Below are 23356 nucleotides of genomic sequence, written 5' to 3' on the forward strand. Positions count from 1 at the left end.
AAATGGTATCTTTGGATGGTGAAATGATTGTGAAAAGCAATAGTTTTAAGTACCTGGGATCGGTATTACAGAGTGATGGAGAAATAGATGGAGATGCATGCAGCAGAATTAGGGCTGGATGGATGAAGTGGAAAGAAGCGAGTGGTGTGTTGTGTGACAGAAAAATTCCAATGAAGCTGAAGGGAAAATTCTATAAAACAGCCATAAGACCGGCTATGATGTACGGAACTGAATGTTGGGCAGTGAAAAAGAAAGAGGAACAACGAATGCATGTGGCGGAAATGAGAATGCTTAGATGGATGAGTGGAGTGACAAAGAAGGATAAAATTAGAAATGAGTATATTAGGGGAAGTCTAGATGTGGCACCAATTGATGCCAGAATGAGAGAGCATAGGTTAAGATGGTTTGGTCATGTTCAACGTCGAGACGTTAATCATCCAATACGAAGAGTAGCTGAAGTGCAGATTCCTGGAAGGAGTAAGAGAGGAAGACCAAAGAAGACCTGGGGGGAGACGATAAGGCAGGACATGTTGGTAAAGGGAATTAACATTGATATGACCCAAGATAGAATTGTGTGGAGAAAGGCAATTAGGGAAGCCGAATCCGCATAGGGATAAGGCAAAGAGAATGATGAATCTGTATAATTTATAAGACTATACAAATCAAAGAAAATACCATTTTATAAATGCAAGAAACACTTTTGATTTGTTTTTATTCCAAATTGAAAATAAAATGTGACAACTGTCAGATTTAACTAAAATGGCATGTTAGAATAAATGTCATAAATGTGTACTATCACGGACTTACCCTTTTTCCTATCATTTGTTACGCACTGAAAAATGATCATGAAAAGGACAATATGATACTATCTCCCGAAGTTATATTGATGACGCGCTACTGTTTGCTCTTAAGTATCGAGTTCAGAACTTAAAATTTTTTTTGGAGTATTAAACTCCAAATTTATTTTTTTTGAGTATTGGAGTATTTTGAGTATTTTTTTTAGTATTTTGGAAAAATACAGTAAAGATATTAGTTATCGAGTTTATAACTCCAAAAATGATCCTCTATAATTTGGTCCCTATAAAAAATCTAAAAATATGCAAAAACACGTCAAATTAATTTGTGAGGGGGACATTCTGTAGACCAGCTTTCAACTAAATTACACTAACCCTCTAGTCGGGGCGGACACAACCCCCAAAATATTTAATGGAAAGGGGATTTGAGTGATACCTCATTTTAAAGGTCATTCAACTACCTAATCGAAAATACCATATATATTATATTTCATTTTAGTACTCTTGGAAAATATATGTGAAACTGTAAAGATATTAAGGGGGTAGGCGCAAAATATTGGCCCAGTATTTTGGTCAAGTATTTTTGAAAAATTTAAAAGCAAAATGAAAGACTATATTATTACCGAGGATCGAAAGTCACTGAAAACTTCTATGTTTATTTTAATAAGTTACAGGGGTGAAAAAAAAGAGAAAATTTAGTGGGATTTTTAATTTCAAATATTTCATTCAAAAGAATATGTTTGTTTATTCTAAGGGACTTTCAGCCCTATGTAATAATGTAATCTTTCATTCTGTTTAAATTTTTCAAAAATATTTATTAGTTTTTTCAGGATTCTCAAAAAATGAATGCATTTAAATAGCATAGAACCAAGATATTGCGCCTACCCTTAAGTATCGAGTTCAGAACTTCTAATTTTTTTAAGTATTGAACTAAAAATTGATTTTTTTTGGAGTATTGGAGTACTTTGAGTATTTTTTGGAGTATTTTTTGGAAAAATCAAGTAAAACCGTAAATATATTAAATATTGAGTTCAGAACTCGAATTTTGGAGAATTTTTTGGAATATTAAGTCCCAAGATTTTTTAAAAAGTACTAAAAAGAAATATTATAATCTATGTGGTATTTTTGAAATGGTAGTTGAACTACCTTTAAAATGAGGTATCACTCAAACCCCTTTCCATTAAAGATTTTATTATAATTTAGTTGAAAACTTATTCTCTTCTTCTTCTTTTTGTATAGACATGACTGTCTGTTTTTTCAATGTGCCTCTAGTAAGTTGTCGTTCCATCGTTTTCAATGGTCTTCCCACTGATCGTCTTCCTATTGGAGAACCGTCTCTCGCTGTCCTTACTGCTCTATTTGTTGTCATTCGGCTTATGTGGTCATTCCATTCTACTCTTCTGTTTCTTATCCAATTATTAATGTTCTCCACCTTGCATCTCCGTCGTATATCTGTATAATATATACTTCTAGCTATGTCCTGTAGATTCTTACCATCGATTTTTCGAAGGATTTTCATCTCAGCTGTTTCGAGCAATCTTTTTGTCCTCTCTGTGTCGGGTCGTGTTTCTTCTGCGTATTTCATTTCAGTTCTATTCCGATAATTTTATTTCTCCACACTGTGTTATTCAGGCAACCTGCGGCTCTATTTGCTTTATTTACTTGATCTTCCACTTCTGTTTCGAGCTTTCCATAGCTAGATAGTGTGACGCCTAGATATTTAAACTGCATCATTTGTTCTATTATCTGAGACCTCCAGGTCCAATTTACATCTTATTGGAATGATGGATTCGACTGTTACTTAGATTCTAATAATGATAGCTTAAGGCCTTTATTTTGAATATGCAAAATTTGAAACTCTTCATTAAAAGAATGATTATGATCTAGAAGGTGAAGTGCGTATGTAGAAGTGTCTGTTTTTCTATTGTTGAAAGCCCTTTTGTATTCTGCTATCCGTTTATCAAAGGTTCTGGCAGTTTCACCGATGTAAGTTTTCGGACAGTTACCACAAGTTAGTTTGTAAACACCACTCTGTAGTTGTTTTCTCTTTCGGCTCTTATTGTTCTTAATATATTTGCGTAAGTTGTTGTTAGTTCTGGAAGCTGGTGTTATTCCTTTCTTTTTTATGTATCTGGCTATTTTTGTTGTAATTTTGCCAGTATATGTGATAGAGCAGAAGGTACTGGGTTCTTTCAGTCGTGGTGGATAGACTAATTTTAGGGCTTTCTTATGGAGTTTTTGGTTTAAAATTTTGTTAATTGTTTGTTCGTTATAGCCATTGTTTACTGCTATTTGTTTAATGATGTTCAGTTCTATCTTGAAGTTATTTTTTGACATGGGAATTTCTGTCGGCATATGTATCATGCTATGGTAGGCTGCTAATTTGTGTTGTGTAGGATGGCATGATGAATTGTCTATAGTTGTGTGAGTATGGGTAGGTTTATGATATACGGAGAACTCATGTTTGTTGTGTAGTCTGGTAATTGTTACATTTAGAAAGTTCATGGACTTATTCTGTTCTGTTTCTATTGTAAACTCAGTATTACTATGAAGTGAATTAATGTATGATAACAATTGGTCAAGTTGTCTGTTAGTTCCTGTAAAGCATACTAGTATATCATCCACGTATCTCTGTTACCGGCCAAACCCGATTTCAGGCCAAAGGACATTTTTTGGCCTAGGCCAAACTAGTTTATCCTGATTCTAATTTATCCTAAAGACGCACACTTCAGATTCACACTTCAGGATAAACTAGTACGGCCTTCTTCTTCTTGTAGTGCCTATCCGTTTCGGATGTTGGCGACCATCATGGCAATCTCTACTTTTCACACTGCTGCTCTGAAAGGTCTTGTAGTGGTTTTGCTGAACCACGTACGTAGATTTTTCTAGGTCTTTTTTAGATGCGTCCGCAAATACGATATGATGATTTTTAAAATAATTTTCTATGTATGAATTAAACATCATATTTCTCACGCGCGCGTAAAGCGCACAAAACACGCAAAACTCTCGCAAAAGGAGCGCATAAGGCGGGCAAAACGCACGCATAAGGCGCGCGTTTTGCGCGCGAGAAATATGATGTTTAATTCAGACATACAAAATTATTTTAAAAATCATCATATCGTATTTACAGACGCATCTAAAAAAGACCTAGAAAAATCTACGTACGTGGTTCAACAAAACCACTACAAGACCTTTTAGAGCAGCAGTGTGAAAAGTAGAGATTGCCATGATGGTCGCCAACATCCGAAACGGATAGGCACTACAAGAAGAAGAAGAAGAAAGCCGTACTAGTTTATCCTGAAGTGTGAATCTTTATTATATCAGGATAAACTAGTTTGGCCTGAAGTGTGTTTAGTTATATCAGGATAAACTAGTTTGGCCTAGAATAAACTAGTTTAGCCTATGCGCGATAGGATAAACTAGTTTGGCCTAGGCCAAACTAGTTTGTCCTGAAATCGGGTTTGGCCGGTAACATCTCCACCAATATAAGAACTGTTTAAATAAGCGATGTTTAGAAATTGTTGTTTCAAGCTGGTTCATAAATATATCTGATAGCAAAGGGTAGAGAATTACCCATAATAAGTCCTGCACTGTTGTTTGTGTATATTTGATTGTTGAATTCAAAATAGTCTTGATTTATGCAAATTTCAAGAAGGTGTAAAATTTGAGATGCAATGATCGGATTTGTACTATTATGGTCTAAAAGATTTTTAACTAAAACAAAAGTTTCTGTAGGAGGAACACTAGGAGAAAGATTTTTTACGTCAAATTAAATTAGTCTGGAGTTGTCGGGCAATTGAAAATGTTGTATTTGATTAACTAGTTCTAGTGTATATTTTACGGTGAATTTAGGTGAAAATTTAGTGTATTCTGTAATAATATCTGACAGTTTTTTTTGAAAGTTTATATGACGGAGCTGTATAAAAAGAAGCTACAGGCCTTATTGGGTGGTCAGGTATTATACAGCTCCGTCATTTAAACTGTCAAAAAAAACTGTCAGATATTATTACAGAATACACTAGAACTAGTTAATCAAATATAACATTTTCAATTGCCCAACAACTCCAGACTAATTTCATTTGACGTAAAAAATCTTTTTCTTAGTGTTCCTCCTACAGAAACTTTTGTTTTAGTTAAAAATCTTTTAGACCAGCGGTTCTCAATCTGTGGTACATGTACCACTGGTGGTACATCTCATTATTTGCGGTGGTACACAAGACACAAAAAAAAATTAAAATAGTAGTGCTTAGTAAGTCTTGATAATACAATCTAAAAATATAGGTGGTACTTACCAAAAATAATAAAAAGAACTGTAGGTGGTACATGACTCAAAAAGTTTGAGAGCCCCTGTTTTAGACCATAATAGTACAACTCCGATCACATCTCAAATTTTACACCTTCTTGAAATTTGCATAAATCAAGACTATTTTGAATTCAATTATCAAATATACACAAATAACAGCGCAGGACTTATTATCTTTGCTATCTAGGCCCTTTGCTATCAGATATATTTATGAACCAGCTTGAAACAACAATTTCTAAACATCCCGTATTTAAACAGTTCTTATATTGGTGGAGATACGTGGATGATATACTAGTATGCTTTACAGGAACTAACAGGCAACTTGACCAATTTCTATCATACATTAATTCACTTAATAGAAACAGAACAGAATAAGTCCATAAACTTTCTAGATGTAACAATTACCAGACTACACAACAAACATGAGTTCTCCGTATATCATAAACCTACCCATACTGACACAACTATACACAATTCATCATCCCAACTGAACATCATTAAACAAATAGCAGTACACAATGGCTATAACGAACAAACAATTAACAAAATTTTAAACCAAAAACTCCATAAGAAAGCCCTTAAATTAGTCTATCCACCACGATTGAAAGAACCCAGTGCGATCTGATCTATCACATATACTGGCAAGATATCAACAAAAATAGCCAGATACATAAAAAAGAAAGGAATAACACCAGCTTCCAGAAATAACAACAACTTAAGCAAATATATTAAGAACAATAAGAGCCGAAAGAGAAAACAACTACAGAGTGGTGTTTACAAACTAACTTGTGGTGACTGTCCGAAAACTTACATCGGTCAAACTGGCAGAATCTTTGACAAACGGATAGCAGAACACAAAAGGGCTTTCAACAATAGAAAAACAGACACTTCTACATACGCACTCCACCTTCTAAATCATAATCATTATTTTAATGAAGATTTTCAAATTTTGCATATTCAAAATAAAGGCCTTAAGCTATCTTTATTAGATCCTATGGAAATTAATAAATTGAAAAATACAGATATAATTCTGAATGACCAACTCGAGACAAACAGCTCCCCACTCCTCAACCTCTTCAGTTAAAGACTTTAAAAAGGCAAACACATAGTAAACTAAATCACTTGAGAAAGGCACTCTGCCGAAACAACTGTAGTCACATAGTTATTAATAAATTTTGTGGAAGTATAGAAAACAAACGTTTTCAGTGTTTTATTGTTAGACATCTTATTGGATCTGCTGTTATAACCATGCATTTTGTCTTTTTTGGGGAAATTAACATGTTAAATTTTCTGGCAGTTATATTAAATTGGCGCAGCATACGTTGTAAATCATCTTCACTTTGAGAGATAATATTGCATCGTCTGCATTACAGATTATTTTAAATTGTTTTTCTCCCATTTGGTATCCTTCTTTAGTTCTTACTTTTTTATTATTTCATCCAAGATCATGTTGAACAGTAAATACCTCGAGGAATTCCCCTGCCTTATACCATTACCAGCTTCAATTGGATCAATTAGTTCATCGTCTACTTTTACTTTTATTGTGTTCATTATAAATATAGCGTCGGCGCATGATCTTCCCGACCTAAAACCTTGTTGTTCTTCTGCTAATGTTATAGTTTCATTCAGTTTGTTTGTTATCATTTTGGTTGTTAATTTTAATGTTTTGTTTAATAAGTAATTTTCCATCTAAGGACAATAAGGACATCCCCAAACTAAGGACAATATCAAAGCTCTTACCTGAATCCATCTAAGAAATGTCTAAGAGCAGCTACAAAGTCCATGTTGGTAAAATTCATTTGGTCCACGTAAGTATACATGCATTGTTTGCTAAACTCGTCGTTGTCGCCTAAAAACTCGCCGATAAACGTCTTGTCTAGACGTTCGTCATTATGCAGAAACTTGGCAACGTCTTCTTGACTAGGGCCCAGTAAACCTTGCTCTTGAAGGTAGGAAATACCTTTCCGCGGCTTTCTGTTGAACACGTCGATGCCAGTCTCCCAAACCTAAAAGAGAAGAAAACATTGTTGCCAAGGGCGAGAGGTAAGCGACTATGTACACATACAGTATGATATAAGTTGCGAATGAAGGTGACAGTGAATATGTGGAATTCATATTTTCGTGATTATAAACATTTATTCGTTGAATCTGAACTATAGAAATCTGTTCTGAAGCTATTTCCTTGTGACATTTTTGTAATTAACTATTCTAAATGGGAAATAAGCCACAATTTAACTAAAAAAAAAAAATGATTTTATTGACGTTTCGACGTCCACGTCGGACGTCGTAATTTGACAATGACGGTATTTTCACAAAGACGTTCGACGTGGACGTCGAAACGTTAATAAAATAATTTTTTTAGTTAAATTGTGGCTTATTTCCCATTTGGAATAGTTAATAATAGAAATCTGCTATATAATATACAGCGCGCGCGTAAAATATGGAAATATAAAGATAGCTGTGACTCCCCGTATGAAATAGTAACAAAATCGTTGCATTGGAAGAAGGGGAGCTATCGAATGGCCAGCAAGAACTCCGGATTTGACACCTCTAGATTATTTTTATGTGGGTATTTAAAAAGCAAAGTGTATGTAAATAGTCCATACACTATCCAAGAACTGAAAAACAGAATTACAGAAACACAAAAGTCTGAGATCAATTTTCATTCAGAACGTATTTCTGTATCCAAAGACAAGGTGGTCATATTGAACACCACCTTTAATTTTTTTAGGTGCTCTCTATTTATACAGCATTTTTTTCCTAATTCAGTTTTTTCTAATTTTGCATATTAACGGTCAATATTGGACATTACCACGATAAATGCTGCAATGGAAATAAAAAACTGTAACAGAAGATTGTAAAATATAAGAGTGGTCCTATTTAAAAATACGCATATTATCCGTATATCTCAGAAACTGTACATTTGGCAATGTCGAAAATATAAAATTTTAAATCGCTCGTCCATCTAACATACATAGCCAACATTTTGTTACTACAGTATTTCTCATGATCATCTTTCAGTGCGTCACAGTTTTTCGATTTCTTTCTAACGCATTAAATTGTATGTGACAGAAAAAAAGGCACGTCGGTGATTACATTTCGTCGGTGACATTTTTATAACATTTATTCTAGTTATTCTAGTTGTCGATAGATGGCGCCATAATAAAAAAATAATTTTTTTTAAATTAGATAATAATATTACAAATATAATCTGTGTAATTTATAAGACTATACAAATCAAAGAAAATACCATTTTATAAATGCAAGAAACACATTTGATTGGTTTTTATTCCAAATTGAAAATAAAATGTGACAACTGTCAGATTTAACTAAAATGTCATGTTAGAATAAATGTCATAAATGTGTATTATCACGGATTTACCCTTTTTCCTATCATTTGTTACGCACTGAAAAATGATCATGAAAAGGACAATACATATAGCATACGGGGTGTCACAGATATCTCTGTTTCCATACTCTACACGCACACTGTATTAACGTTAAAAATCATCTAATATTCAGCTTCACTACAAAATAGTTTTTAACGAAACAACATTAATGCTTTCTATATACAGAGTGTTAGTAAATAACTGCGACAAACTTCAGGGGGTAATTCTGCATGAAAAAATATTGATAGTTTGCTAAATAAACGTATGTTCGCAAATGCTTCGTTTCCGGAATACGGGCTGTTGAAATATTTCTTACAAACTGACGATTTCTTCATTGCTCTGAAACTGATTGAGATATGCACATGACATGTGGTGCTATATTTGCTGTAAAACATTGAAGGAGTTTCAATAATTTGGAAATAAAAAAGTGAAGATCTAAAGACGTTCAAATTTGGATTATCAATCCTCCATGCTTGGATAAGATATGTTTAATGCCTTCTATATTTGTCCTATAAAGTAAAGGTAGAAGTTAAACTAAGTCGTGTATTAAAAAAATGATAACATACATAACAAAAAAGAAGAAATGCAATAGGAATTTAGGGAAACCATAGGATTACTGGTGGATACACCAAAAACTGGGTTTGATAATACTAATGACGGAACACATTCTGCGAATTTTTCAACGATATGAACGAAGCAGCAGAAATAACGGAATTTTTATTAAGAGCACACACTAGCGATCAACAGGTAGCAATAAACGCGGTCCAAGATTGCGAAAGTTCTGCGAACATTAAAAAGTGAGGCAACAGTGCGTCGGTAATTCGACACTGACAGTGACGTTTATACTATCAAAATCAATAATTTTTATACACATAGGCGCGAAATGTTGCCAGGTCAGTGACGTTCGATTTCTTGTTATAAAAAAATAAATTTTTAGTAGTTCCAATGTGACACAAAATGTAGGCACGGGATAAAAAGTTTATTTGAAGAAAGTGTATTTTTTTGTCTTTCTTAATGACAATACAGGCTCCTTTTTTCAATATTTTATTTAGTTATAGAGTAATTTCCACATACTAACATATTTCTGAAATTGGGCTTTGTACCGCCATTCTTTATTATATTACGAATAAGTGTGCCAAATATCTCGACAACATATTCAAAATTAGAGCCGCAATCTTGGAACGCGTTTGTTGCTACCTGTTGATCGCTACTGTTTGCTCTTAAGCTAATTGAAATATTTAAAATAAGATTAGAAGTATTAACTTCAGAATTCTACACAGCTGTGGAGAAATTGGATAGTTATGCAATGGACACTGTACATCCATTTTGATACATATTCCGAGTATATTTATTTACCCTGCTCTGTGGACGATTAGTCAGTTAAGACAAGCAGAAGAAATATGGAGTAAACACTACCGTCAGTATAGGGAAAGCTGTAAAAACTTTTCTCGAAAGAAATGAAATGGGGACGTGATAAAAAGGCTCTTGCTGACTTCAGATCCATACCTTAGTAGTATTAGACGAAATTCTAAGCGAAAAAAAGCAATTTCTAAATCAGCTTCAGATTTTTTACAGTGCAAGATAAGCGCGATTGAACTTAAATAATACATAACAATATTTTTTATTTTTATTTTTTACTGTAAGCTATGTCAATTTACCTACTTACTATTAATGTCATATATTTTTTTCATTTTATTATTTTTATTTTTTATTAATATTGTTATTCTTTAATTTAATTCGTATTATTAGGCGTTTGTTTTAGTGATTATAAAAGCTAAAAGCATAGCATAATTTCAAAATCAAAATAAAAATCCAAGTCTCTTGATAGATCATGGTGTGGCAAAAAGCTATAGCGGAATAAAATGGTAAAACCTGCACTCGGATGGATTCTTATTTGGGATTGGGTACTCGAAAATACATATTTAGAAACCCCTTTAGCCACATTTTTAGCTCCATAGGTTGGCCCAGGGGTCCCGTATGGTAAAAAATGTGTTTTTCTCGAAAAAAAAAACTGTTGAGTGATCCTTTGCTTAAAAAATTTATGAACATACATTTTCATGCCTACATAGATTCTGATTTTTTTAATCAAAATTGATGAATTTTTTTTTTTAAATTAAAGAGAAAATCCCAGTAGCTGGCTGTATACCATAGTGATAAAATTTAAATAAAAGTAAAAAGTTCAATTTGTATAATGGTATAAAAATTTTATTAAAACTTTTTTAAGAAGTGTCGTCCAAATTAGACCTAATTTTTTCGAAGCTTAAAGTAGGTATTAAGATGAACCTAGAAAAAAATAATGACGAATACACCGAACATTAGAAAAATAACGTTGAACGACATAAATTTAGAAACAGTAAGCTACCTGGGACAGATAATGAAAGTTAACAAAGAAAATCAAACTGCCGAAATTACCAGAAAAATAAGGTTAGCGTGAGCAGGATTTGGAAAACTGAGTTGGCTCTCGAGAAACACTAAAATAGAACAATATCTGAAAACCATAGTTTACGATCAGTGTATCCTACCTATACTAACGTATGGTTCACAGACGTGGACAATCGCCAAGGCCAATATGGATAAAATAGTAAAGGCACAAAGAGAGATGGAAAGATCAATGATGGGGGTGAGACTTATAGACAAAAAACAAACAAATGAATTAGAAGCAAAACCAAAGTAAAAGATGCAGGAGGACATGTTGCAAAATTAAAATGGAACTTCGCAGGACACAATGCCCGACTGAAGGATAAAATATAGAATCACAAAATACAACAATGGAGACCATGATTAGGAAGAAAAAGCAGAAGAAGGCCACAAATGAGATGGACTGATGAGATTAACAGATTTGAGGACACAACTGGAAACAAGTGGCGCAAAATGGACAACCCTGGAATGAATTGGGGGAGGCCTATGTCCAAAGTTGGATTACTTAAGGCTGAAGAAGTCATCCATGTGGATTAAAACAACAGAACGTTTTCGATCATCCTCAGTGCATTCCGTATAGTAAATGAAACTACATAGTTGTAATGGTGACATCAAAATATATGGTTTTATAATAAGTAATGCGACCCTAGATCGATGATAATGGATTCATATTAAATTCTTAAAGAGCAACATGGTTTCCTTGTTCGAATAAAACACACGGTTCTTTTCACGGTTTGATTGACACAGACTGAATAAAAAAAATATTTTAATTTTTCAAAATGTATGCTCATGAAGTTTCTTCAGATTTGTTAAAGCAAAGAATCGCTCAAGATTCTTTTTTTTTTTGAAAAAATACATTTAGGCGCCACCTAGGGAGCAAAAACTTTGTTAAAGCGTTTTTAAATATGTACTTTCGAGTGCCCAATCCCAAATAAAAATTCAGCTGATTGCACATTTTACCATCCCATCCAGCTATTGCCTTTCTCAACACCAGAAACCTTGCATAACCACTTCGAAATATGTATTCCACACTACGAAAAGATCTGAGATGATTCTAATCAAAATTATTCTTACCGTCCCGAAATAATTAGGTAAGCATGCTGTATGGGTTTTCGTTAGTTTCAGATGCTGAAAATTGAAAATAGCTAAGCTGGAACAAGGCTACTAAACTAGAAGATCTAGCAATACTCGACAAGTTTAGTTATAGCATTTTTTAAATAGTAATAGTTGGTCAACGCAACGAGTAAATTTGTTTGATTCTAATTGAGAGAGTCACCAGATGTCACCACCATTTCTGTCAGGGTTGCAATGTCAGGCGTAACTACGATAAATCCAAAATGCATAGACACCCTAATTGGATATGACCCTATTCATAACACACCAACTCGCATACATATTTAGAAAAATAAATATATGGAAGAATATACATATTTAGAAATTGAATTAATGATGTCATGCTATTATATGTATAATCTATAGTATCATGACATTAATTCAGTTTCGAAATATATTCTTCCATATATTTATTTTTCTTAATATTTATGCGAGTTGGTGTGTTACGAATAGGGTCGTATCCAACTTGGTGTCTATGCATCTGGTGACTGTCTCAATTAGAATCAAACAAATTTACTTGTTACGTTGACCAACTATTACTTTATACACAATGGTTATAGTTACTACTAGTAGTGCAAAAAAGAATAATAAAAATAAAGAAAAAAGTATGATAGTAAAGCTTGCAAGTTAATTTATAATATATACAAGAATGTTCGAGTTGGTATCTTAGATCAATCCGTTAAAATACGCATTTTTTCAAGTAGAAGATTAAATTCGATCTACTTTTATAAACCCGTCCAATTGTGTCAAGAAATATAATTTTACGATATCATAACTACCAAAAATTTCAATAATTCAATTACATAACTCTTTCCATATGTTTTTGCCCTTCTAATGCTGTAACACATTGTCCACGATTATGGACATCCTATTCCGTCCAATAAGTACTTGTGCTGGCATCTAACAGCTTTTGAACAAAATATTGAATTTTTTGAAATATAAGTTTCTATAGTTACTTATGACTGGTGTATATGTTACGGGTAAAGTTAGGTAAACGGGTAATCCTAAGATTACCCGGGTAAAGTGCGAAGTACTCTCCAGGATTTGGTAAAGTAAAATAAATGCAAATGTAAAGCTGCTCGAAATATTTGTACCTCAAATGCCACAGCAGCTTGTCTTGTTTTAACAAAATAGATTAAAGTTTTTATTTCTGAAGTAAGTTTTACTTTCCTTACTTTTGTAAAATGCGTTTTTGTTTTACATTAAGATATCTTTCAAACAATTACGGCCTTTTCATTACTAGTATACCCAATTAAACATGTCACCAAGAGGCAGCAGGTAGAATGTGTTTTACTCGAGTAAAGCCCGAAATTTGAACTATTTAAATTATATTTCGGACTTACTATCGGATATTACCGATACCTCGCGAGTACTTCGCACTTAACCGGGGTAATCCTGAAATCGCCCGTTTACCTAACTTTACCCGTAACATATATCACACTATATTTCAATATATCGGATGGGCTTATAAAATAGATGGATTTTAATTTTTCTTTTTTTAAGTGATACCAAAACTTTTGGAATACAATATCAGTTATTCTTTAAAGTTAAATTGTTAAAAGATTGATCGTATATAATATCACAAACATTTACTCACCTCCTTCTGCTGTTTCAGCACCTCTAACTGCTCAGGCGAATCCAAATTCTCCTTGTTACTCCCACTCTCGCTCGAATGCAAGCTATTTGAAGACCCGCCGTGAGATTTAATAGACACGTTGTCGTTTTCTCTAGTTTCCCTTGCGCCTACAGTCGATTGCAGATTGGGGTTCACGTACAAATCCTTGCTCCACTCCACCATACACTTCAATATGGACACTAAACATTCCAAGCCGCGTAGCTTCATCGCCCGCTCTTGATTCGGAGACGCGCCTAGTTCTAGGGAATGGCGGCCTTGAGCTACTTTGAATAAGTCGTTGACGAGGCGTTCGAAGAGATTGGCCGCCGAAAGATCACAGTCGTAGTTTACGTAGATGTCGACGACGCTTTGAGCGTCGCCGCAGATACGGGTCAGAGCTTGGATCACCATCCACTGTACAGAAAATGAGAACTTTAGTATTTAGATTTTACAATGATGAATGGTTTGCAAATGTGAGTGCATTCCAAATGGATTGTAGAAATAAAATTGAGACTGTCCATTCTCATTGAAAACTTTTTTTACGTATACATATATACAATTTTTATTACTAGACACAAACTACTTTCCAATCTCCCTCTTATAATTTAAAACGTCTGGGTAATTATCTCAAAGATTTGTTTACAAATAGTCAGTTTCGTTTTAGAAGGGGTCTAAATACAACAAAAGCCATCATGGACTTAGTGATGAAGACTCAAGAGGCTTTTGAGCAGAGCTGCTATCTGTCGGCTATATTCTGTGATGATTCAGTCAATTTGTACTCTACGAGCTCCCTAGTGGGAAAGTTTTGGGGTAGCTCTGATTTCTTTCACTATATATGGATTTTGGGCTGCTGAATCCGAATATGAGTTTTGCGGACAAAATTTCTTGCCGGAACATTGGAAAAAATCACGAGAAAATCGAAAAATTTCACCATTTTTTCCGCTTTTTTGATCAAATCTCGAAAATATTAACTTTTAGTAAATGGTCTGTTAACAAAAATTAAAGTGCTTAAAATTATCTTCAAATATCACTATTTACTTTTTTTTTCAGACAAACCGTTCGGTCTAAAGTGCAAGTTGAAAATTGCCAATTTTTAACGGTCTCGGCAAAACCCACTTTTTACATTCCAAAACTTTAGTTTTTATTAAAATGCTGTAATTTGATAAATTTCTCCTAGTTTTCTGTACAAACAATAAATGTTAGTTCATAATATGAATATGGTATGTCTCTTCTCACAGCTTCCATGAATCCATTCCATCCTAAAATACCGAGAATGTCTCTGCTTTTCCCTTAGAGCCACAGAAGATCAGGCACATATGGAGTCATAGTTTCAGTTGGTGTGAACATTCCCTTCGGATCTTGATTTCTGATAAACCTTGAGGTTTTGTCCTTTCAAAATGTATTAGTTGAACAGCTCTCTGACTTCCATAAACATCAGGTGCGGGTTTAGTTTTTAGCCGAGAAATGGATTGGTTAGGAGCTATTGCATGTTTTGGTGCAATACAAGAAATGCCACCCATGACGTAAAAAGTTATCCGTCGATTGTATGTACGTTAACCCTTTCTGTCCCAACGCTGCATATATATGTTTTTGAAAGAAAAAGTGGGTCTGTATTCCCAGCCGCCGTATACAGGATGAGGCAAATAAAGGGCCTATTAGAAATATCTCGAGAACTAAAGGCAACAGAATCATGAAAATTGGAATAAAGGGATTTTGAAGGATGATCTATTAAATGAAAATATTTTCATCTCTTTGCAACTTCCGGTTATACCGGAAGTTGATTATAACTTCGTTTTTTTAAATGGGACACCCTGTATATTTTTACATTTTTGGATTCTCTTCGATGTCTTCTTTCTTAAAATATGAGGTTTTGTAATATTATACAGGGTATTTTAAAAGATAATTACGTTTTTTTTATTAATTTCCTAGCAACATTCACACCCTGTAGAATTGTAGTAGTTTGACATCTAAAACTCTACTTACGTTCAAATGATTTTTAATATACTCTACTATTGTTAAGAATCATTAGTATAGCTAAATTTTTAATTTTAGTATACAGGGTTGGTCGAAACTCGGAATGAGTATTTTCTGAGTTTTCTTCTCTCTATTTTATGGTACTTTTTTATTTCTTAAGCATTCCCTATACCTAACTGCTTTAATTTGTGCTTAATTGTTAATCGCACCAACAATCTTAACTACGTAGGTATTTTGATAGCTAAACCATTATTGGTAATTTTAAGGACCAGTCTGGATTAATATGTATTTATTTCTGAAAAATTATTTGGGATTGAGTATTTTCACGGCCAACCTTATAAAATTTTACGTATTTTTTGTTGCAATTAATGTTTAGTTTGAATCACCAATAACTCACAAATTAAAGCAGTTAAGTATAAGGAATGCTTAAGAAATAAAAAAGTACTGTAAAATATCATTTCATTGCAATACAAAAATACAGGGTGTTCCATTTAAGAAAACTCAGAAAATACTCATTCCGAGTTTCGACCAACCCTGTATACTAAAATTAAAAATTTAGCTATAGTAATGATTCCGAACAATAGTAGAGTATATTAAAAATCATTTGAACGTAAGTAGAGTTTTAGGTGTCAAACTACTACAATTCTACAGGGTGTGAATATTGCTACGAAATTAATAAATAAACGTAATTATCTTTTAAAATACCCTGTATAATATTACAAAACCTCATATTTTAAGAAAGAAGACATCGAAGATAATCCAAATATGTAAAAATATACAGGGTGTCCCATTTAAAAAAACGAAGTTATAAGCAACTTCCGGTATAACCGGAAGTTGCAAAGAGATGAAAATATTTTCATTTAATAGATCATCCTTCAAAAACCCTTTATTCCAATTTTCATGAATCTGTTGCCTTTAGTTCTCGAGATATTTCTAATAGGCCAGTTATCTGCCTCACCCTATATATACGTTCAAGTTGTTATGGTCTCAATTTACCAAAGCCGAAAATATGCGTTGCTTATAAAATTTTAGACTCATTGGTGTCCCAATGCCGTAGAAATATGTCCGAAAATGTTAGATTATTGGTCCAGATAGTTGGTCTCACCATTTCTTGCAGGGTTGGCCGTTTTCTCTACAAAAAGTACGGCTCAAGAAAATAGGTTGATGTAGTTTCCTCTTTGGAGTGTTGTTCATCCTATACAGAAGCTGTTCGCCTGGAAGTGTCAGCATTCGCAGGCGATCCGCATAAAATTGACCTGCCGTGCTTTACACAGCAGGTGTACGATAACGCTGATTTTAACGTACATACAATCGACGAATACCACACTTTTCACGTCATATGTGGCATTTATTGTATTGCACCAAAACAAGCAGTAGCTCCTAAGCAATCCATTCCTCGGATAAAAAAGAAACCCGCGCCTGAGGTTTATGGAAGTCAGGGAGCTGTTCAACTAATTCATTTTAAAAGGACAAAACCTGAAGGTTTATCAGAAATCAAAATAACAGATCCGAAGGAAATGTTCACACCAACTGAAACTGTGACTCCATCTGTGCCTGATCTTCTGTGGCTCTAAGGGAAAAGCAGAGACATTCACGGCCTCTTAGGACGGAATGGACTCATGGAAGCTGTCACAAGAGACATACCATACCTATGAACTAACATTTATTATTTGTACAGAAAACTAGGAGAAATTTATCAAATGACAGCATTCTAATAAAAAATAAAGTTTTGGAATGTAAAAAGTGGGTTTTGCCGAGACCGTTAAAAATTGGCAATTTTCAACTTGTACTTTAGACCGAATGGTTCGTCTAAAAAAAAGTATATAGTGATATTTGTAGATAATTTTAAGTACTTTAATTTCTGTTAACAGACCATTTACTAAAAGTTAATAGTTTTCGAGATTTGAGCAAAAAAGCTGAAATTTTTCGCTTTTTTCGCGATTTTTTCAATGTTTCGGCAAGAAATTTTGTCCGCAAACCTCATATTCGGATTCAGCAGCCCAAGATCCATATATAATGAAAGAAATCAGAACTACCCCAAAACTTTCCTAGTCAAAACACAATTTTATTGAATCATGACCTGAGCAAAGCTTTTGATTGTGTTTCACATGAATGCTTCTCAGGAAATTGGAGAAATATGGGTTTGGAGATAGTAGCATTGCAATGATTTCCAGCTATCTCTCCAAAAGAAAGCAGAGTGTGCAGGTGGGTAAACTGAGGTTGGCAGAGAGAGCTATAAATATCGGATTACCTCAAGGATCAATATAGGGACCACTTTTGTTTCTAATTTATATTAATGATCTTCCACAAACAGACCTTACCAGTTCATTTACTCTTTGTGCTAATGATACTACTATTACTTGCAAAGATTGGGATTGTAATGCAGCAATAGAGGCATCAAAGCGAGCACAAGATAAGGCAGAACAATGGTTTGCAGCAAATATGTTGCTTCTAAACCTCAATAAAATCCAGTTTTGATTTTTTCAACAAGACAGCTTCCATCGAGAGATGCAAAAAAATAAAATTTTTGGGGGTTTACTTACTTGGATGCAGGACTATGTTGGAAAGCTTATACAAGGTCCCTTGTTGCTAAGCTAGGAACTGCAACTTTTCTGATTAGAAGACTTTCTGTGTGTGTATCTCAGTTCACTTTACAACAGGCCTATTTTGCACTGTGTCATTCACACATCAGCTATGCAATTTTGGCTTGGGGTCACAGTGCTGGAGCCAAAGATGTCTTTCGTATTCAGAGAAGAATAGTAAGGATAATTGCTGGCCTGTCCTATCAGAAAGAATGTCGGCAAGCATTTGTTACACTGCATATACTAACTCTGCCTTCGCTATTTATTCTAGAGAGTATTGTTCATGTAAAACAAAATATAGATTGTCATCAAAGACATGAGGATGTACACCAATATGAAACCAGGAATAAGCATGCCCTACACCAGGCTGCAAAGAAGTAGAGACGGACCAAACTCTTATGGTGTAACATTTTACAACAAGTTGCCTACTGAAATTTCTGAATTGCCAATTTTACAATTTAGAAAATTACTAAAAAATTTTCTTATTAGTCAAGCATTTTACAGCAGTAATGAATTTTTAAATTTTAGCTTTAATGTTTGGAACTGGGTTGTGAATTGTTGAATTGTAAAATAAAAATGTATACCATTTTTATTATTCAGTTGCAATGCGAAGGCAAAACAATCTTACTTTTCAATTAGAATACGGAGTGCAATCCAGCTCTCTGAATCGCGATTTTCGATTCTTATTGGAATCTCATCGGAGAGAGCGCAGGCTTGTTCTCCATATCCTAACTGACCAGCACCGAGAGCTTTTCCCACACATTGCAATTGAAACAAATAGGGTAATTTCGGGGTAATTTAGGGTATATTCAAATGGGAAATAAGCCACAATTTTACCTAAAAATGATTTTATTAACGTTTCGACGCCCAAGTCGGGTGTCGTTGTCAAAATACTATTTTGTATTTTGACAACGACACCCGACTTGGGCGTCGAAACGTTAATAAAATCATTTTTAGGTAAAATTGTGGCTTATTTCCCATTTGAATATACTTGATTATAAAAATGCCACAAGAAAATAGCTTCAGAACAACATTAATAATATTGATTTAGCCTGCGCTCTCTCCGATGAGATTCCAATAAGAATCGAAAATCGCGATTCAGAGAGCTGGATTGCACTCCGTATTCTAATTGAAAAGTAAGATTGTTTTGCCTTCGCATTGCAACTGAATAATAAAAATGGTATACATTTTTATTTTATATTCGTATTACTCCGTAGAGTAACTAGGTGCATTTTCCGTTGGAACTTTACCAAGCTGCAGACGGGGGATGTGAATTGCATAGTGTAGAATTCCTTCCCTTTGTCTTCACTGCAGCATCCATTTGGCTTGCAAATTGTAGAAGCCTTGGAGGTGTCACCAGGTAAATGTACCAATAAGTTTTTCAATTTAAAAATCTTTTAGTAATATTTTTAATATTATTAATGTTGCTTTTAGGATTGAAAAACTTCTTTCATCTTTGTTGAATTGTACTTTGTTCATTCTTTAGGAACCCAGAAAGTGTTTGTCTTAAATTAATGTACGTATTATTTCATATTATGCCTTGTGTTTTTATATTTGTATTTTATATCTGTGAATAATTTTATATTTTTATTTTATATCTATGAACCAAAGTTGTACTATTTTTGACGTATGTAAGTACTTTTGTATATTAACATGAATAAATGACTTGACTTGAAACTATAATCTTCTCTGTGAGTAACCTCTTGGAATGCTTTTCAATTAATAGCCGAACTTATTAATTGTAAAACAGCCACGATTTCAGGCATTATTCAGCTTATCTTCGAGGTGACTGGTGATGCAAATTTATAAGTTTCTGCAGTGATAAATCTTCTTGGTATACGATCGGATTTTGACCATCTTAAGTCACCCTTGGTCCACGTAAGGAAAATTATCGTCCTGATCATATTTTTTGCCTTTATTGACATTTCTGCCTTCTGATCGTTATAAGGGCTCCGGTAAGATCAACCCAAAATGATGCCGGTTCAACGAATGTAGTAAATTTCGAGTGTAAAGCTCGATTTTAAAATTTATCTTAACGCAAAATCAAATACAAATCTAACCTATCCAAAATAATAGAATCGAGCGCAAAATCTATTTGGTAATCAATTATTTTATCATTGATTATAAATACAAAATCAAGCAAGTTCCATTTTACTATATTCCTTGAACCGGCATCAATCAACTGACACAATTTTGAGTTGATCTTAGAGGAGACCTGAAGATAGGCAGTAAATTTTATAGCATTTCAAAAATCTGCTGGAATGAATAAAAGAAAATGCTATAATGTTTTGTTTTAAACACGTCTTTTAAACAATTATCCCTTGTATTTTGTGTTGGTAATATCGTTCATTTAAATTCTTATCAGTCTTAGCATTTTGTAACGCTGTCTCTTCATTACGTGTCCCAGGTATTGTAACTTTCTAACATATTGTGTTTATTATTTTTTCGTATTCTTTGCCCATTTCTCGCAATACTTCCGTGTTTGTTTTCTTCTGTGTCCATTCTCTTCTAACAATCCTCTTGTAACACCACTTTTCAAATGACTGGCTTATTTATGCTTCAATGTCCAGCATTCAAGTCCATATTGCAGTATCGAAAAACATTTAGCTCTTAGAGTAGCATCTCACAACTCTTACTCTCAATTCTAATCTAAGGTTTTTGTTGCAAAGTTGCAGTTGTTATTATGGTAGTCATCCAGTGGCGTTCCACATATTATTGTGGAAAGGCATACAAACACACCTTTTATACATACCTACAAACATACATACATTTACTTAAAATAACCTTACCTTGTGCTCAAAGGACGAATTAGAAGTCTCCAAGATATTCAAGAATATCTCCTTAAAGAATACCTCGATCTGCATCTTGAGATGAAGCTTAAAATTCGATAAGAGCGCCAAGAAAATGGCTAGCGACAGTTCGAATACCTTCGGTATGGAACTGACTCCGTTTTTGGATAAAGCTACACACAAATACTGCTTGATAGCGGTGATGAACATATCATTGGATCTAAATACTGGTCCGGCGTTCTGAAGAATTGACAGTAACAGTTGCAGGGATAAAATTTTAGACCGAAGTTCGTGAGATTTCGGATCTGGAGTTCCTTCTGGAAGGGGTTTCATGGACAATTTACACAAAGCCCTGAATACGAGGAAGGCGTCCTTTTGAAGGATGTGAGTGAATTTCGCCGTCACAGCGGAATCGTTTTCACTTTGAGTATCCATACTTTCTTGAGAGGGTATCCTAAAAGGACCCAAAAAAAAATTTAATATAAATGTTTTATACGGGTTGTTAGTAATTAATAAGTCTGACAAACTTTAGGGAACTTAAAAACTGTAAGAAGAATCCAGGAACATTATTAGAAATGCAGCAGAAGAAGCTTTAGGTAAAAGAAAAGTCAACAGAAATAAACGGGAATACAAAACTCCATGGCACGACGAAAGGGTGAAAGCACTAGCACATCAAAATAAACAAGCTTTCCTAACATACAAAAGAGAGAAGGCACCGGAGGCACGAGAAAACTACGTGAGAATCAGGAATAGAGTAAACCAAGAAACAGATAACATCCAAAAATAACACTGGGAGAAATTTACCAAAGATGTGGAATACGACCTTTATGGATCCCAGAAAAAGATGTGGAAGATGATAATGAGACAAAAAACAGAAATTAATGAATCTGCACGGATAGATAATATTACGAAAGAACAATGGACTGATCATTTCATGCAATTATATGAAACAGGAGTAAAAGAGAACATGAAAGAAACATTGACGAAACTCACAATAGAGTACTAATAACAGAAGAAGATAGGTAAACAGGGAGAAGTGTTTTTTTGAAGTGTGTAAAATAAATAATTCCTAGCTGAGCGCTTTCGGCTTATAAAACCATCTTCAGAACTATGGTCAAAAAGTTCAAAATACCACTATGAAGAGAGATGGGTCCCATGTACGATATAAAAATACTTCTATTTCTTATGCAGTTTTTTTATAATGATGGAAAAAAACCTTGTCTGTCTATTGAAAAAATTGCTCAATTTTGCTGTTGGTTTTTTTGTAGCGGGAAAAGTTAAAACATCAAATATGTAATGTAATTTTTTGTGTGAAAGTCATTTGTGCTCGTATTTGATGGTTTTAACTTTTCCGGCTACAAAAAAACCAACAGCAAAATTGAACAATTTTTTCAACATTTAAATTTCAAAAACAAGGAGGAAAGCAATGATTTCGATACCCTGAAGGAAGAGCAATAGTTAGATCCACCCCCGTGATGTACGCTGCTGCCTTGGGGTAATTCCACGGAGAAAACAGACACATAAAAAGAAAATGGTTGTTTTGTCGATATTGTAACATACGAGTCCGATATACAGGGTGTCCAGAAACTCTACCGACAAACGAAGACAGGAGATTCCTCAGATAATTTTAAGACAATTTAACCAAATTCACCTAGTCTGAAAATGCTTCCTAAGGGAGCTACAGCTCTTTGAAGATGGCGTCCTGTAATTAGTTTTTCTTAAATACCTCCAGAACGCTTTTAGTTAGAAAAACGAAAATTGGTACACATATTATGTATCTTCTAGAGATAAATCAATTCCATCTACTGTGAATTTCTAGTACCAGTCATAGGCGTCCGTTTTGAGTGGGGCAACGGTTATTTTATCGCATATCTTTTTTGTCTTTAACTTGTAAGCATTTTTGATACTGGATTATTAAATTGTAAGGTATTCTAGTACTAAAAGGTACTCTTGCTTTAAGTCGGTAGGACACATAGTCCAGAAAGCCACTGCGCATCCGCTAGGAAAAATATTCTAATTCGGATTTTTTGCACAATCTTACTCAAAAAGGACCCCTTTTAACAAATCTGCATGTTGCCAGGACCAAAAGTTGGTCAAAAATTTTTTAAACGTTTTTTTTTGTTTTTTTCCTAAAATTATTTTTTTTGCATGGGACAAATTTTTTTTTAAGTTTTTTGGATCATTCCAAACAGAAAAGGTCTTTAGTAATTTTTCTCTAAAGTTGATAGTTTTTGACATATAAGCGATTAAAAATTGAAAAATTGCGAAATCGGCCATTTTTAACCCTCAAAAACTATGTGAAAAACTGAATATTTGAATGTTGCCAAGGTAGGTAGATATTCTTTAAACATCGATTGATGAAATCCCGAAGAGCTTTTT

The 23356-nt window shown here is 33.9% G+C and overlaps 1 protein-coding gene across 2 annotated transcripts in view; it reads right to left on the reverse strand.

Moving 5' to 3' along the window:
* LOC114333745 (brefeldin A-inhibited guanine nucleotide-exchange protein 1) overlaps nt 1-23356 on the reverse strand; it is a 130895-nt gene that overhangs the window by 67837 nt on the left and 39702 nt on the right. The window contains exons 5-8 of one of the 2 annotated variants that reach the window (XM_050662564.1): nt 20978-21431; nt 13615-14046; nt 11979-12032; nt 6838-7103 (exon numbers count right to left, since the gene is read on the reverse strand). In XM_050662564.1, coding sequence (XP_050518521.1) covers nt 6838-7103; nt 11979-12032; nt 13615-14046; nt 20978-21431 — 1206 coding nt within the window. The remainder of the gene's footprint in view (nt 1-6837; nt 7104-11978; nt 12033-13614; nt 14047-20977; nt 21432-23356) is intronic. The other variant, XM_050662565.1, reaches the window with a different exon arrangement.

Source organism: Diabrotica virgifera, chromosome 9 (genome assembly GCF_917563875.1).
Source record: "Diabrotica virgifera virgifera chromosome 9, PGI_DIABVI_V3a".
Classification (NCBI taxonomy): domain Eukaryota; kingdom Metazoa; phylum Arthropoda; class Insecta; order Coleoptera; family Chrysomelidae; genus Diabrotica; species Diabrotica virgifera.